This window comes from Caloenas nicobarica, chromosome 15 (assembly GCF_036013445.1).
Source record: "Caloenas nicobarica isolate bCalNic1 chromosome 15, bCalNic1.hap1, whole genome shotgun sequence".
Lineage (NCBI taxonomy): Eukaryota > Metazoa > Chordata > Aves > Columbiformes > Columbidae > Caloenas > Caloenas nicobarica.
The window spans coordinates 10,833,037-10,848,533 of NC_088259.1; the positions used below are offsets into that span (position 1 = coordinate 10,833,037).

General features: G+C 39.7%; 1 protein-coding gene across 1 annotated transcript in view; it reads left to right on the forward strand.

Annotated features, from left to right (window-relative positions):
- The window catches only part of DIDO1 (death inducer-obliterator 1), a 51,365-nt gene that overhangs the window by 20,295 nt on the left and 15,573 nt on the right, over window positions 1-15,497 (forward strand). The window contains exons 7-9 of the mRNA XM_065646010.1: window positions 277-502; window positions 13,648-14,128; window positions 14,926-15,085. Coding sequence (XP_065502082.1) covers window positions 277-502; window positions 13,648-14,128; window positions 14,926-15,085 — 867 coding nt within the window. The remainder of the gene's footprint in view (window positions 1-276; window positions 503-13,647; window positions 14,129-14,925; window positions 15,086-15,497) is intronic.

Genomic DNA, 15,497 nt, shown 5'->3' on the forward strand with positions numbered 1-15,497 from the left:
ACAAACAGACCAAAAAAAAAACCTGAACCAACCCACACATTGATGATAAATAGTGTTGTTTTGGGGATGGTTTCTTTACTATTCTTTTTTCCTGAAGTTACAGTGTATATTACCTTTGCATTGTAGATGTGAAGGTTAAATTACCTCATTGCAAGTGCATGTACAGGAGCTTACTGTAAAATAAATGTATGTACATGTATGTAACTATATCTTTGCTTGTTTGCAAACTACTATGTTAGGTTATTATTAGTAATTAAGCCTCTCTTAATCATACAGGCAACTATTAAGCCTCTTTCAAATCAAAAGAGACCATTTCCTGAGAAAAGAGACATGAATATGAAGAAAACTATTTTGACAACGGCCAAGAGTGAGGCAAACGCTCAACCTGTTGCTAGAGAGACCCCGGCAGAACACACCACACCGTCCTGGGCAAGCGATCATAATTACAATGCTGTAAAGCCTGAAAGGACTCCTGCCATTTCATCTTCACTGTTGTTCAAATGTATGTATCGCATAGGGATATTGCTGAATAATCATTTACATTTTCTTTGAATACCCATCCATTCTTGGCTCTGCAAGACTAGGGAGTTTAGGATTTATTTTTTTCTTGATATGGCACCAAACCACTTTTCTCCACCTTCAAAGATTCACACACAAAGATACACACAAATGGGAGACACTTGTAGAAGTTTCACTTGTATTGTATGACAGTTGTATGATTAAGAGCCTGTCAATCTGCCCAGCTGATTTCTGGATGAAAACTACACGGTTAAGCTTTAAATTTTTCCCATAAAGAAAATAACAGTTTCTAATATAGAAAAGGTAAGTATTTATATGTTTATGCTAAGTTTTACAAAAAGGTTGCGCAGTGTGCGCCCTGAATCAGCAATTGCCTGTACTAATTTGAATTGTATTTTTGTAATTTAGATTTGGCACCTGTCTCTCAGGTCTTGCATTTTCAGTGCTAGTGCCGAGAATGAAATCTTCAACGTGGTATCCAACGATACTTTACACTTCTGCAAACAACTTTTAACTGTCAAGTATATCCAAGTTCTTCCTGCTGCTTTTCTTCCTTACATGAAATAATTTAAGGACCATTCTTTACTTTTAAGTTTGGGGGGAGGCAGTACTCTTTTGTTTTTTATTTTTTTTCCTACTTATGTGTTCATACTTCACACATTATTCACACACACAAGGACACATCTGAAGTGGCTGTTAGGCAGAGAGATTGCCTTGCATATTTTTGCAGGTTTTGAATAGCATCCTTGTAACTCTCACAAAGGTAAGTGATACTGCTTTGTAGCCTGAACAAGTCTATCTGCTAATGACATTTTTTGATGTAGTTTTATAATGCAGAGGTGGAACTTCAGATGAAATCTTACATTTGATGTTTACAAAACACATGGTCCAGTGTCTAATATTTACTCACTTGAAGATTAATGAATTCAGAAATTCCATTCCCACAGCTTTCTTAACCACACTTGAGCCAATTTTACATTTTATTTTCAGAAATAAACCTTAGTTATTAAACACGCTGTATGTAAAGTAGCTGATAAGTTTAGAAATTAAGATGAGAATTTTTTAGATTTAGTTTTTAAACACTTGAGGGAACATCAGCTACCCTGAATTGCTGTTTGTTATTATAGCACATAGTAGACTTAGTAGGTATATTTTATTTGTATTTACCAACATCAAATACTTAAATGGTCATGATTTTTCCCTGCAAATTTTTGTTCCATATTTTGTTACTTGGACCCTTTGCCTTTTTATAGTGAATGCTTAAGATACATATTTTGATAAATTTGCAATTTTTTTTTTTAGTTTCTCCTAAAGAAACTGTAGCTTTTTTGGTGTTTTTTGGTCAGAAACGGTAGGGTTTTAAACATATCTAAAATTAGGAGAGAAAGCTATAAAGGAATCTATAAGGGCTTATTTTACATGTCAAATTTCAGTGACACCTTGTCTCATAACCAAATCAGTTAAAATGTCCTTATTGCTGTAGTTTTTTTCCAGGAGACAGGAATACAGGTTTTGGGGCAGCGAGTTTGAAGTTTTTTGAAGGGTGGGTTGCTCTTAAGTTTTCCCACACTGGCAGTTATACAGTTTTAACCAATTCCGGTAGAAAATTGGATTATTGTAGTTAAATTGGTTCCAAAATATGTATATACCAGACTTTAATAGAAAACCGCCTAGTTCGTGTGATGAAGAAACCTCGTATCAAATGCAAGGAAGAACTTCAGATGCTCTTATTAAGGTAAGTTGTACAAATATGCAGAGACTGTGCCGTTACTGAATTGCCAGGGAAATTGTGTATTTGTGAAAAAACCTGTCCTTCTTTTTGATTGAGTGGCTCTAATCTGTTATCTTCCTGAGAAGCTGCTATTGCATCATCATTAAGAGCGTTCTACAACATTTCATTTCCTTAACAAATCTTTATATACCGTTCAAATCATAGAAGTTACAGCATTGTGGAAATTCATGTGAGGCGTCTCACTTCACTTTGAGTATCTAAAAGTTAGAATTATTTAAGTCCAAGCTAGTCTGTCAAGACGAACACCTTCAGTGGACAAAACATATAATCTGGTTTAGACATTTATCTTGGAACAAAGTGACTCACTGTTCAGAAATGCTTATTTCTGAACAATGATTATGAAAGACGTTTGACTAGTTCAGACATCTGGGTGTCTAATGTTTGGACTGAAGGTCTCCTAGAGGAGGCCAAGGCCGGCATCTTCTGAATACAGTATTTCAAACCACAGCCTGCGTTCTCCCACAGCCTCAAGCCATGTTCTGCAAAGCCTTTTTTGTGACTTCAGTGCACGTGGCCCTTTAGGAATTAAGGAAACTTAATGTGATGAACAGAGTTACTCTCTAATACTCTTTCCAGTGGTCAGTTAATCATATTTTATACATGAATTTACTTTACACATTTACTCTGTACTCATCAGATACAAGATTTTGTTGTTACGTATGACAGTAGTTTTTAAGTAGTAGTAAGAAGATCAAGCCACTCTTACAGACATACTGGGCGACAGAGGCATAGAGTATATTTGCATCTAAACCCTGCCACCAGGCCACCTTTTCTCCTCCAAAACTGTTTTGTATTTAAAAAAAAAAAAGAAAAAGGCTATTTGGTGCTAGTAGTATGCAGTTATATAGAGCAATGACTTCTTTTTCTCTGCTACCCCACTCATTTGTGTTTCTTTGCTTCCTAATTTTTTGAGGGGAGCTTTTTTGGGGATAAGTTAGGGCTGTACTTAGAATTGTCTTCGTACACAAAAATCTGGAGCCTGGTTAAGACTGTCCAACACCTTTGATGTTCCCAGTGAACAGAATCATAGAATCCTATTTATTCGTTTAATAACTAGAGCGGGAAATACCTTGAACTTGCTTTGATAAGCGAGTATTTAGTTCAAGTACTTTTAAAGTTGCAAACAGTGTCTGAGCTACACATGTAAGAAGAAATAAGCTCTGCGTCATGTTCCCTTTCAGAAATGTTGCTTTTAATTTTGTTAGGAAAATTGGTATTTATTTAATGTGCGGTGCTCAGCTTTTACATTGGATTTCAAAAGTCATCCTAGCTTCCAAATTGATACAAGTATACAGATTGTTGAGATCTAGGAACATTGTTCAGAGATTCAAGTTTTGATAGAAATCCTGAATTTGTCATGTGAGCAAGTGTTAATTATCATATCAAAGGACGTATAAAATTCACAACAAAAGCAAAACGGGCTCATCTATTAAGATCATCTAGGTGTTTGTGGGGAAGCACCACCCAAAACAATTACTGAAATGTTTCAGTGTGTTAGCAGATTAACATACATCTTACAATAACAGGAACCATTCTTTTTAATTATACTGAAGGAGGACAAACTTTAAACAGCATAATACATAAACACGTTTTTCCGGAAGGAGCCACGAAAGCAGTTTGTGTCCACTCCTTGTGTGACTCTGCCGAGAACTTTTATACTTAGTTTTGCACTAATTAATATCACGTTTGGATTTGTTTGCCCACTACATTCGCTGCTGCCCTGTGAAAAGGGGGTAAAGGAACACTTCAAACCTGAAGTTTGCTGGCACAGAAGTTTCTCAGCAGTATCAGTGTTTATGTGTGAAGCACCTGAACTCAAGTTTTCTGCTTGTTAGAGCAAAACTTGAGACTTTTTTCCTGTGTTTTTGCTGTTAATTGTCAAATAGAAGTCAGCAGCAAATCTATGAGCAGTTTTAAAATAGCAAATGAATCCAAAAGGAGGAGAGAATGATAGATGTTTGCAGTATCCAGATTTTTTAGCTACCTGGTTATAAGTGTACTATAATAAGTACCTATCAGTGCTTCAAATCTTTGAAGTTCAGCTGATTTACCTTATTAGACTTAAATACAGGATGTCCTGTGTTTGTAGTACCTCCTGCTTTACAGCAGTGAATTATGGAGAGAACTTAATGCTGCCACCTCCTGGAGGTGGGAGGCCAGGTTTGTAGCACCCTGCCGCAGGTGATAAAAATTTCCTTTTATTATCACTTTCAGTTTTCTTCATTTGTTCTGCAGCTAAATTTTCTTACACCCAAGACCTATTCACAAAGTGTTTGCGTAGTTAAAAATCACAGATACAAGGGGCACTTGGGCTGCTTTGTTCCTGTACACGTCTAATAAAATATGGAGACGTAAAGGGAATACAGTGATATTGGGATGCATCAGAAAATGTGATGTGCCTACCAAAATGTTTAGATTATAGCATACATATTTATGTGGTTTTTTTCTTGTGTAATTTCTTTTTTTTGTTATTTTTCTGTGATAACAGTATGATGGCAGGAAAGAAAGATAATATACCACTGTAAAGAGAGCAGGGGAAAGGTAGTACACTCAGGACAGCAGTTACGGCTCAGGAGGTAGAAGTGATGTAGGAAGCTGTAGCATTGTGAAAACAAAAAATAAAAAAATAAGGCCTTGTCTGCACATAGACTGGTGCCAATTTAATGCTTCTCTTCAGGCAAGATTGAACCAACTTAAGTTGTGTCTATTCAACTGAGTGCAGTGTATGTGGATATTCTGCTCTTGGTTCAGCTATTAAGAATACTTAACTACTAACTATAAAAAATATTTACTTAAACTGAGGAGCTGTTCTTAAGTCATAAGTATGTTTGTCTGCAAAGACTGAAATTGTAGCTAAACGTATTGCCCTTGTTTTGGTGTGAGTGCTTCCCTGTAGGATAAACAAGCCTGTGCCAAGTTCCATACTGTTGTAACTAAATTACTTCTGGCTTCTGAATTAACTCCTTGAAAGCTCAGGTATCTTTACTTAATGCTATATTCTGCAATGTAAACCCATACTAAGAGGCAATACGTATTGAGTAGTACCAGCAGAATAAAAAGAATTATTTACTTTATGTTACTGGCCATTTTCTGGGACCTGTGGCTGCTGTGTATGTAGGTCTGGCCTTAACCCTTTGTAACTAGCAGAGTTCTCAGAAAAGCTGCTGACAAACCAAATAATGATCAGAATACCTAAGATGAGTCTGCCAGAACTTCTGAGAAATTCATGCTGGATATCTTCTGGCTTTGCAAAGATGATAGTACAGGAGTGAGGTGTGAGGCAGCTCTGGTGCTGAACTTGAATCCCCAGGGCTGTGCTGGGGCTGCCTGTGCTCCCAACCCCGCTGTCAGCTGAGGCTGAGCAGTGGTGGCTGCTGAAGCCACTGTCCCCTGGGACCCAGCCCGTTAAAAGGAGCAGTGGGATCCTTGGGGAGCGATTTGTCATCTTGCTGTGAACTCCTGGAGCTCCCCTTCTCTGCTCTACAAGGTATGTTACATCTGTCCTGTGCCTGGCAGCCATCTGAAGATTCTTGCAGTGTCTTTTTAAGTTAGGAAGGTTGGTCCCTGCTGCTGGCGTGTCCTGTTTTGCCTTTGAAGCACCCCCAAGGTGCTTGGAGGACAGAAAGCCAGCACTCCTGCCACAATAGCTGCCTGGCTTCAGTATAAGGGGAGAGGTTTGGGGGGCAGAAACCTGGTACAACCTCTGAATGCACTTTGAAAATCAGGGTGGTTTACCTCTTGTCATCAACACTGAAAGTGATGAAAGTTTGATTAAAAAAAGTCACCACCCTCTATTGCTGTTCTGCTTTCTTTTACTAATATTACTTTAGTTCTTTGAACTTGCTCACTTGACTGCATAGCCAGTGAAGGAGATCTTCCTCTGCTAGTCCCAAAATAAAAGGGTTTTTTTGGGGCAATCTCTTGCACTTTGGAGTCAAGTTTTGCTGCTGATCTTGGTGCTGAGGATTTGTTGTGTCTATTCTGTACTGAACTCGGAACCTGAAGATGGCCTGTGCCTGCAAGGAGTGCTGATACCAATCCATAAACAGTCCGGAAAGTACGGAGCCATTTGTTTGCAGCAGCAGATAGTGCCTCTCACTCAGGAGTTGGTGTAGTTGTGAAGATGTAGTGGTCTAATGTATATCAGATAAATCACTGTAATTTCATGTAGATTACAACAAATCTTTGCGTGTCGAAGCTACAGATTTGCATGAGCACAGCTACAGCCTTGGCTTGAAAGCAAACAAATCACCACCACAGCAAGGGTCTTTGTGTCAGAATTTCTTAAATTAATTAACTTTAAAGCTGGATTTACTTTCTTTGTGTGCCTGAATGTAAAGGCTTGGCACACAGGCAGCTTAATTAGGAGCTTCTCGTTGTGGTGAAGATTAGAACTGATAAAAGGCTTTTGCAGAAAACCAGCTGGACAAGGAGGCACACCTCCGAAACAGGAGTGTTTGATAATAAAAGTTTGATTTGGTCTTGAAATTAGAAGCAGACACATTCTGTAGGCAATTAGCAGTGAAAGCTAACGGAGACCTATTTAAGAACAGTTCGACACTTGGAATTACTCAGAACTAACACTCAGCTACCTTTGAGAGAAATGACAAAAAGTTTAGCACAAACAGGTTTCAGGGAAGCACCACGTGAACGGCCGAGGAGCTGCAGCGGTTACAAACCAGCTCACCCTGAGCACCCGGGGCAGCGGGTGCTTGGTGCCACCAGAGGGTGCTTCAGTGGCACCGAGCAGGACCGGCTGCGATGGGTCCGAGGTGTCGGGCACGATCCCCGCAGGGTGACTGTGCACAGGCTGCTCTCGAGGAACAGCTTCAAACGGGTAAGTAACTTCCCATTGTAGAGTGCTTTAGAACTGACAGCAAAAGCACCCGCTCACCTGTGTATTTTGTTCAGTTTTTGCAAAGTTAAATAATGCATCGAAAGGTTTCACTTCAGAAGAAATCGTGGATTCAAGTTTGGTATTGGGCACTGCATTGGGGTGGAGGGATTGGTTAGAATTCTGCTCTGTTCAGATTTTTGGGGTCATCCAACAAGTCCATTTAGGACATGGGATCAGTGGCAAAGAGAAGCTGTTGGAACAACACCAGCTTTGAATTTGAGAAATCCTGCCCATCCTTCGTTTCAACAGTTTTACAAAGGGAAGAATCCAGTTTCTGAATTTGCCAATGTTGGGAAATACGGGTGAGATGTTTGATCTTCTCTGTCCTTTTCTGCTGTGGTGTGTGCCGAATCGTGCTGCCCTCACTCCTAAGGGTCAGCCCGGACCTGCAGCGCATTGGGGCAACATTCAGAGCACCGGGCAGAGCAGCCGCCTGCGGCTGAGCCGGGAGGAGCCGCAGGACCACACAGCCCTGCAGGACAGTCCCACGGGCTGGGTCTCAGTGGCACTCTGCTGGCTGGGCTTCTTTGTGTGAATTCCTAAGTAGGTTATTGCTTCTGGCTGGTCTTTTCAGACCTGCATTCATATCAGATGTTGAAGCTCTTGTCAAAGCCAGGGCTGTTGCCTGTCTTCAGAGATCAGCTCTTCTCAAAATACATAATTAACTCAGCTCTGGCCAGCCTTTATGCAAGCTGTAGGAAAATGCCTTCTGAAGGGTATTTTTGCCTTTTTAACAACTGCAAAGCTGCACTAGTGTGAATTTTCCTCCCTCTAAGTTGATATTAATTTTTTTTGAAAATAACATAAATCCTTTTAAGTAAGTAAATGATCCACTTTAAAAGGTGGATCACAGGTAGCTGTACTCTGCTTCTTAAGTTTTATTATTCATAGCGTGGAATGTTACAGAAATCTTATTACAGAACATCACTGAATGTTAGCTACCAACTTTCTTACCGTTAGTGCCTTACCACCCTGTATGCTGTGCATACTTCTGAAAGTTACTTGTGGTTGTGTTGTCTTGTTTTTCCTAAAACTCTCTATTTTAGTGACAGAGGAGCATGAAAAGTACCTGTAGACCCCCCACGCTTCAGCAGCCTCTGGGCTGGCAAAGGCTCACCGATGTGCCCGACAGCATCTCGCAAGGTGCCAAGTTGCCGACGTCCAGTTACTGCTGCGGAAAGTTCTGTGCGAGCTGGACAAATCGACGCAGCCATCGGCCTGTGCTCCCCACATGCTGCCTGGGGGAATTTTATTCTGGGGGGAACAAAAAGATACGTGTAGATGGAGGAGAACACAGGGAAATGTTAAGACAGTTAAGACACCAGAGGTGAGAGCTCCGGTTGTATGAACAGCTAAATTTTTAATTCTGTAGGGAAACGTCTCATAATTAGTATTGTGTAACAAACAATCAGCTCGCACAGCTGCAAGGGGGTTTTCGCAAAAGTCTCTAGTGGTCTGTAGTAAAAGCTTTAAAAAAAAAAAAAAATCTGAGCCTTACAGACTCATTGTGAGAGAGGCTATTCAGGAAGTGTAACTGCACATGGTTTATCTACACATCTTCTAAAACTTAGCATCAGCTACAGGAAGAAATTAAAGATCTTTGAAGAACTGCAGTTTGAATAATTTAAAAACTTTACATAGAAAAGTAATAGCCCATTTTTTCCGGTATTTAAAAATTGGATAAAACTAGAGAATGTCTCCAGCAAAATAACCCGTCACAAATGAGATAGTTTAAACAGAAACTAGGGATGCTCGTGGTGCTTTTTTGAAGTGGCTTTCTAAAGCTATTCCAAAGAAAGATTTGGTGGAGGGGAAAGGGAGAAGAACCAGAATAGGCTTGAATGCAGCATACAGAAATACTTTGAGGAGGTCAGAGGAAGAGCAAAGTTTCCTTTGGGTAATTCCCGTGCTGGTGGTGTAAAACACAACCTCCCAGTGAGGTGAGGGATTATGATAGATGTGCGTCCCACAAATTCTCCACACAAAATTAAACAGCACTGCACTGTGAAAATTGTTCTTGAATTGGGCCTCAACAACCACATTACGGTGCTGAAACATTGATGTTGAGATGTACAAAATGAAGTACATGTAACCATCGGGTTTTCAACGGGCCCCTCTGTAACACAATAGATAATGTGGTGGTTATGTCCTCCACCTCTTACAGAAGTTTTGTTCTCAGCTGCCTGTCGTAACATTTGGCTGAGCTTCACGAGGAATTTCCTTAGGGGACGGCTTCTGTGTCTGTTGGCATCTAGTGGGAGAGATGATAGTGATGTCTGTAGTGAACACACCGTGGTAACGCTGTTCCTTAAGCCTTGCATAGAATGCACTTTTTTTCTGCCAGGGGATTCCCTGGGTTTCTTTCTGGAGAGGAGCCGACTCATTAGCTCCATCTGCACCTCTCAGTCTTTTTAGCTTGTGCCTCTCTTCCCTCAATAAGAATCCTGTTGCTGTTCTAATAAGCGGTTCACAGGACAAAATGGGGAAAATAGTAATTAATGTTTTGTTTTAAATACCTTTTCTAACATCAAGCCAAGGAGGCACATCTGTGCGTTCAAAAGTGCTGAACAGAAGAGCCACTAAATGCCTTATTTTGGCACTGATCTTCATTCTGTGGTGAAACTCTGTGTCGTTCTGTTAGGCTGGATAGGCTAATGATCAACAGTCATCTCCATCCTTTTATTTTAAATTTAAGAGTATTTATTGTAGGTACACTGGAGCTGCTGATGGAAAGGACTGGAATCATCACAGTATGAAACCAGTGGCCAGTAGGTACAGTAGCCATTGACTGGGTCGCGTCCTCGTGGACTGCAAGGCCAAGCAATTTGAAACCCGTGGTCTGACAATACCTGTCCCATTGTATCTTGCATCAATTACTGAGCAACTGTGACATCCGTTCAGAAGTTAAACTCCACTATGTTGGTGTACAGCTCTCTGAGAAGTGTACATATTTCTGTTACCTCTTCCAAACGTGCACGTGTCGTAGTTCCGTACCCATCAGGAGCCAGGGTAAGCTTGGGGTGCTCGTGTTGCGGCACAGGGGACAGCTCCTGCTCCATCCTCACGCTCGACTGGTACTGGGGCACCTTGGATCCAAGACCCGTGTAACAACACAGTGAGTTGGTTCCACTGAATTACATGGCAGCACATTAATCTTGCCAATAAAACCCAAAACTTGATAGGACAAGAATTCTGGCTTCTCAGAGTCAGGATAAGAGGTTTTTTAGATTAGATTCATCTACAGCCATCACAGGTCATTTGCATATGTTAGATTTAAATAGTCTTGATTATTTGTCAAAATGTGCACGTTATTTGACAGTATCCTTCAAATAGTGTTCTGTAAATTTGCAAAAATACTTAGTAGATGTGCTGAATAACCTCCATGTGACTGAGTTAGTATGTACAAAATCTGTACCATCAACTTCTCAACAAGTACTGCTAGGCAGACAGTTTTAGTAGCTATAAAGTAGTAGTCTAGTTTGAAACTGTTAAACTTCTATGAAGCTTATGAAATATTTGCACATTATTGGCTAAAGAAACAGAATTACACCCCTTATTTTGGAAACCTTTCTAAACGGTCATGCTGTCAACTTGCCAGAATAAAGGATGCTTCTGCGTCTTGGACACTTACTGATTCTGCTGCCCTTCAACCCTGGGAACTTCAATCTACCTTCATACTAGTACATTTATTTATTTTACACATTTTCTTACTATGATGTAGCTGTAAGATAGAAAGGTTTGTGCTGTGCATATAGTTCTCATACATACATCTGATTGACACAAAACATCTTGGTTGTGCTGTTTGTAGTTTTTCAATGTAGTTCTTGTTAACTAATTTGAACTAATCGCTAAAAAGATAGCATATAGAGAATTAAATACAAAATTAGAGTTTCACATTTTGTACTTCTGCTGTAAACCAAAATAACTAAATGTCTTAGCACTGAGAACTGAATTTTACTGTCATCGTTTTGAAACCCGAGCTGTGCTGTCCTGCCTTTCCATGACAAGTCACAGAAACGTCCTTCTGTCCCACCTGCCTGACAAGGTACAGTTCTGTGCAGAACACACAATAAACCAGGAAAAAGAGAATGGAAGTAGAGTAATTCCTGCAGTGTTATCAGTGTGTGCATTTTGGATATTCACCTCTTGATTCAAGGCTATTAAAAGAGGTTGGCTTTTTCCCTCTGTTATGTTCTGGGTGCTGAATTTGACCAAACCATCAGGAATATTCCCCGATCCCCCTTCTCGCTCCTGGGATTGCCAAAGCCTCTGACAACCGGGGTAGAGAGACAGAGAGGGTGGGATGGACAGACAGATGAGAAGATGCTGTGGGTCACACAGGAGGGATCTCACAGTAACCAGGACCAGTGGGAATAGTGTGAGAATACTAATTTACTTTCAAAAAAACCCCTTCATGTTCTTTGAAATTACTTAATGTATTACAGCAGCTGGTTTTGGTTTAAGCTTTAAGTAGCTGAATCTCCGAAAAAATCCTCAAGGTGTCTACTTGTCAAATGCGTCTAGAAAAAAAAAAATCAGGATAAACATATGTTTCTGGGTGTTTTGGCTCCTCTGTGTTTTCCAGCAGAAGCAGCACACAACCCCATACTGAGCCTTACAGAAGTTCAAGTACAGCATCATTTCTTAGTTGATCTTAACCACTAGTTTCTGTATTTGTGGTAAAACTGCCAGCGGTGAGAGCCCATTGTAAGAAGCTGGGGTTAGAAGCGCCTTTCTGCTGCAAGCACGTGGTGACATTCCGGCGGTACCTGAATGTTATGGAGAAGGGTTACAAGGCTGTTTCCTCCCAAAATGAGAGAGTATCACCTTATTTCTCTTTAACATTTCAAATCTCCCCTGATTTTTGAGGGATGTTTCAATTGGAAGCTCATGCCGATTTGTGGGATTTCTTGAACCAGATTTCACAGGAGTGGTTCATCCCCTTCAAGTCCATTTCAGAACAGACTGGGCAATTTTGACCCTTTCTAGTAATTTCTGCTCTTGTTATAGCAGAGGTGGAAGGTGAAGAGGGACCTTTTAGTTCTTGGTAAAGTTATTTGAAGTAATTCCCAGCTCTTTCCCTGGAAAGTTGCATTTTGCAACCAGGGCTTCTGGGCTAATTCATCTACAATTTTCACTAGCTAAAAACATCAGATTAGAAATCGATTTGCTAGCTGGTCAGTGGTTATCTACAGATATGTGAGAAAAAAGGCATGGGAGAAAACTTGGCTTTTCTCATTGGAACAATTGCATTTCAGGAGTTGATTTTGGTCGTTTCCATCAGAACCCTTCCGTGTTTGAGCTGTCAGGATAAAAGTGCCAGCGTTAGTCTGCTGTAGTGTCTTGTAAATTATGTTTTGTTTGCTGGGGGGGTGTGTGTGGTTTTGGTTTTGGCTCTTTTTGCTGTGTTGAATTGTTCCTGTCAATGCCAGAAGGTGGACAAATTAAATCCGATGTGAAGAAATACTTGCTGTTAAAGTCCTGTGCAAGTGTAACTTTAACATGCGTGAAAACTGGAGCCGTTATCTATACTTCGTGAATTTTCTTACGTATGACGTGTATGAATTATTCTGTTAATATCAGGAAAAATATTTAAATGCAGAATCTGAATATTGTGAAAGGAATAGTTTGGGAATTAAATGGCCATAGCCTGAGCAGCAATATTAGTGTTTAATTATTCTATAAATCTAGAATTTAGCTAGGAACCGAATAAGAACATCCAATATTAGTTTATGGCAATGTCATCACTATGGTATTCATGCTAGCAACTAAGTAGATTATGTATTTAAATATTTTAAGCAACTTCTCTCCTATGTAGTTTGTCTTTGCCTGCTCTTTAAAATGAAAAATCTGTGTGAAAGGGTTTATTAAACTTCAGTAATCCTAAACTTAATGCAGTTTCAAATTACGGACTCTATCATCGGCTCAGTCTCTGGAATAAACTGGTTCCCTAAGATGCTATGAGAATTTTTCTGTTTAAAGGTAAAATATGGGTTGTATTGTTTATGGGTTTTGTTTTTTAATGTGTGAAAGTTTGGGGTGTTTTTGAAGCTTCACCATGAAATCCCTGAAATCTCACTCAGGAATCTTTGAAGGTGGTGCCTTTTTTTTTTTTTTCAGTTTTCTTTAGTAGATTGTAAATACAATTTTCAGCTTTCAGAGCCAAAGTGGAACTCTTTAAAACTCTTTAGTTGGCATGTCAGACAAAATACTCTGAAGGATCAAAGACAAATTTCTTCAAAAAAGCTGTGTCAACCTCTGCATGGTTTTTAAAATTACTTTTAAGTGAAAGTAAATAGCTTAAATTGCCTACTTGAATAATTATTCTCTGGAGATGTTATTTCACAGTCTTTTCTTTATAAGTTGGTACCTGGTCTTCATGAATAGCAAGTTATAAAGTTAAGCCTTTAATATTGTGTTACCCTCTTTGTTTTAACAGCTCAAAGGGAAGAGAAAAGGAATGAGGATAGAGCAGAGTCAGCATCCAAGAAAGCTGTTGCATCTCTAATGGAGAAACAGACGCCTTCTCTTACTAAAAACCTTCCTTCCAAGAAGTCCCCGTCCTTCTCTAACACATCACTAGCAAAGCAACCACTTAAACCTTCTGCTGGAAGTTTCAAAGTTATAATTCCCAAGAAACCTTGGACTTCACCAGGCAGTGTCCATCCATCAGGCAGTGTTCCCTCATCAGGCATCGTTCCTTCCAAACATTCAACTCTTTCTCACGGCTCATCGGTTTCCAAAAAACCAGCCACATCTTTCGGTTTGGGTGGAGGACTTAAAAAGCCTTCACCATCTTCCGTTTCTGCCGCGTCTGGAAGTAATCAAGCCAAAGCATCAGCCAACCCTGTCCAGTCACAACCCAACTCACAGATTCGACAAAATATTCGACGGTCCCTAAAAGAAATTTTGTGGAAGAGGTGGGAATTCAAAGTACTTACTCTATATAGGAAGCTACAACTAGAAGTAAATGTTTAGCTTGCGGCGTGCTCTTTACTTCTTGATAAGGGATATTGAAGGATTGAATTTATACTACAAAATTACAAGTATAATTGGCATTCAGGTTTATATTAAATAAAATATATGTGCATGTGAAAAAGCCTTTAAAAATAAACATCACTATTCCATTTATATTGAGGCAGATACAGCTGAGAAATAAAATTACAGCATAAAAGCCTTTATAATGCAGGTGCTCTGGAGGTTTAAAATCTGGCGATGGCCGTGCTCAGAGATGTGTAGGTTGTAGGGAACACAGTATACGAAATATCATAATGAAAGGTTAATGGCTTGCTGAAGTAGGGATTCCCTCCCAACATAAAAAACAACAAACCCCCAAGGCATATTAAGCTAGTGCCAGCCAGCAATACTGACTGTAGAGCAGTGCACTCTGGTATCGCCTCTGAAATGGAAATGCTGTTGGCAGGGGAGAATGTGGCACTAAAAGTCGAGAGTTTGGGCTCTCGTGTATCATTACAACAGAGAAACCCCTGTGAAACCTGCCTGGGCTGCCCAAGGACAGCAGGGAAGGATCCCAGAGCTCAGAGTTCAAGGTCTCGAGATAGACTTGGGCTTTGCAACGTCTTTTCAAGGAGTCCCGAGTCCTCCCTGAGCGAGGAGCAGCCTGAGTTGGCTCCTTCCTCTGAAACGTTCGTTTGATGAATGTGCCTGAAGATTCATGCCTAACATAAATGCACGTACCCTTTTTTGTTTTTAACAGAGTCAATGATAGTGATGATCTGGTCATGACAGAGAGTGAAGTAGGGAAAGTAGCTCTCAATATTGAAAAGGAGATGTTTAATTTGTTCCAAGTTACGGACAACAGATACAAGAGTAAATACCGTAGCATCATGTTCAATCTCAAGGACCCCAAAAACCAGGTTTGGAATTTTCTTAAACAGTAAACATATACTGAAATATACTGCTGGTTTTTAATGATATGTCAAACTGCCACCTCAACATTAAGAGTTTCGAGATAGAGACTTACGAATTATAAAATATTATTCCAAAGCCATTCGAATCTTCAAAAAAATTTTTTACCCAAGTAGGAGTTCAAAGTCTACTTTAGTTGGTCATGTGTATTTGTTAAGTTTGGGCATTTGGTGTGAAATATTTATTAACAGAATGGCTTTCTTAAAATAAATTCAGACTTTATTGATTTATCCTTTCGTGACAATCTGTAGGATGTGTTGAATGCTGCCCATGTACATGGCCATATTTGTGATTTAAAAGAAAAAATAGATGCTGATACAGATGAAAATATTCACTAGAGAACACTTGAAACTTTTTAAA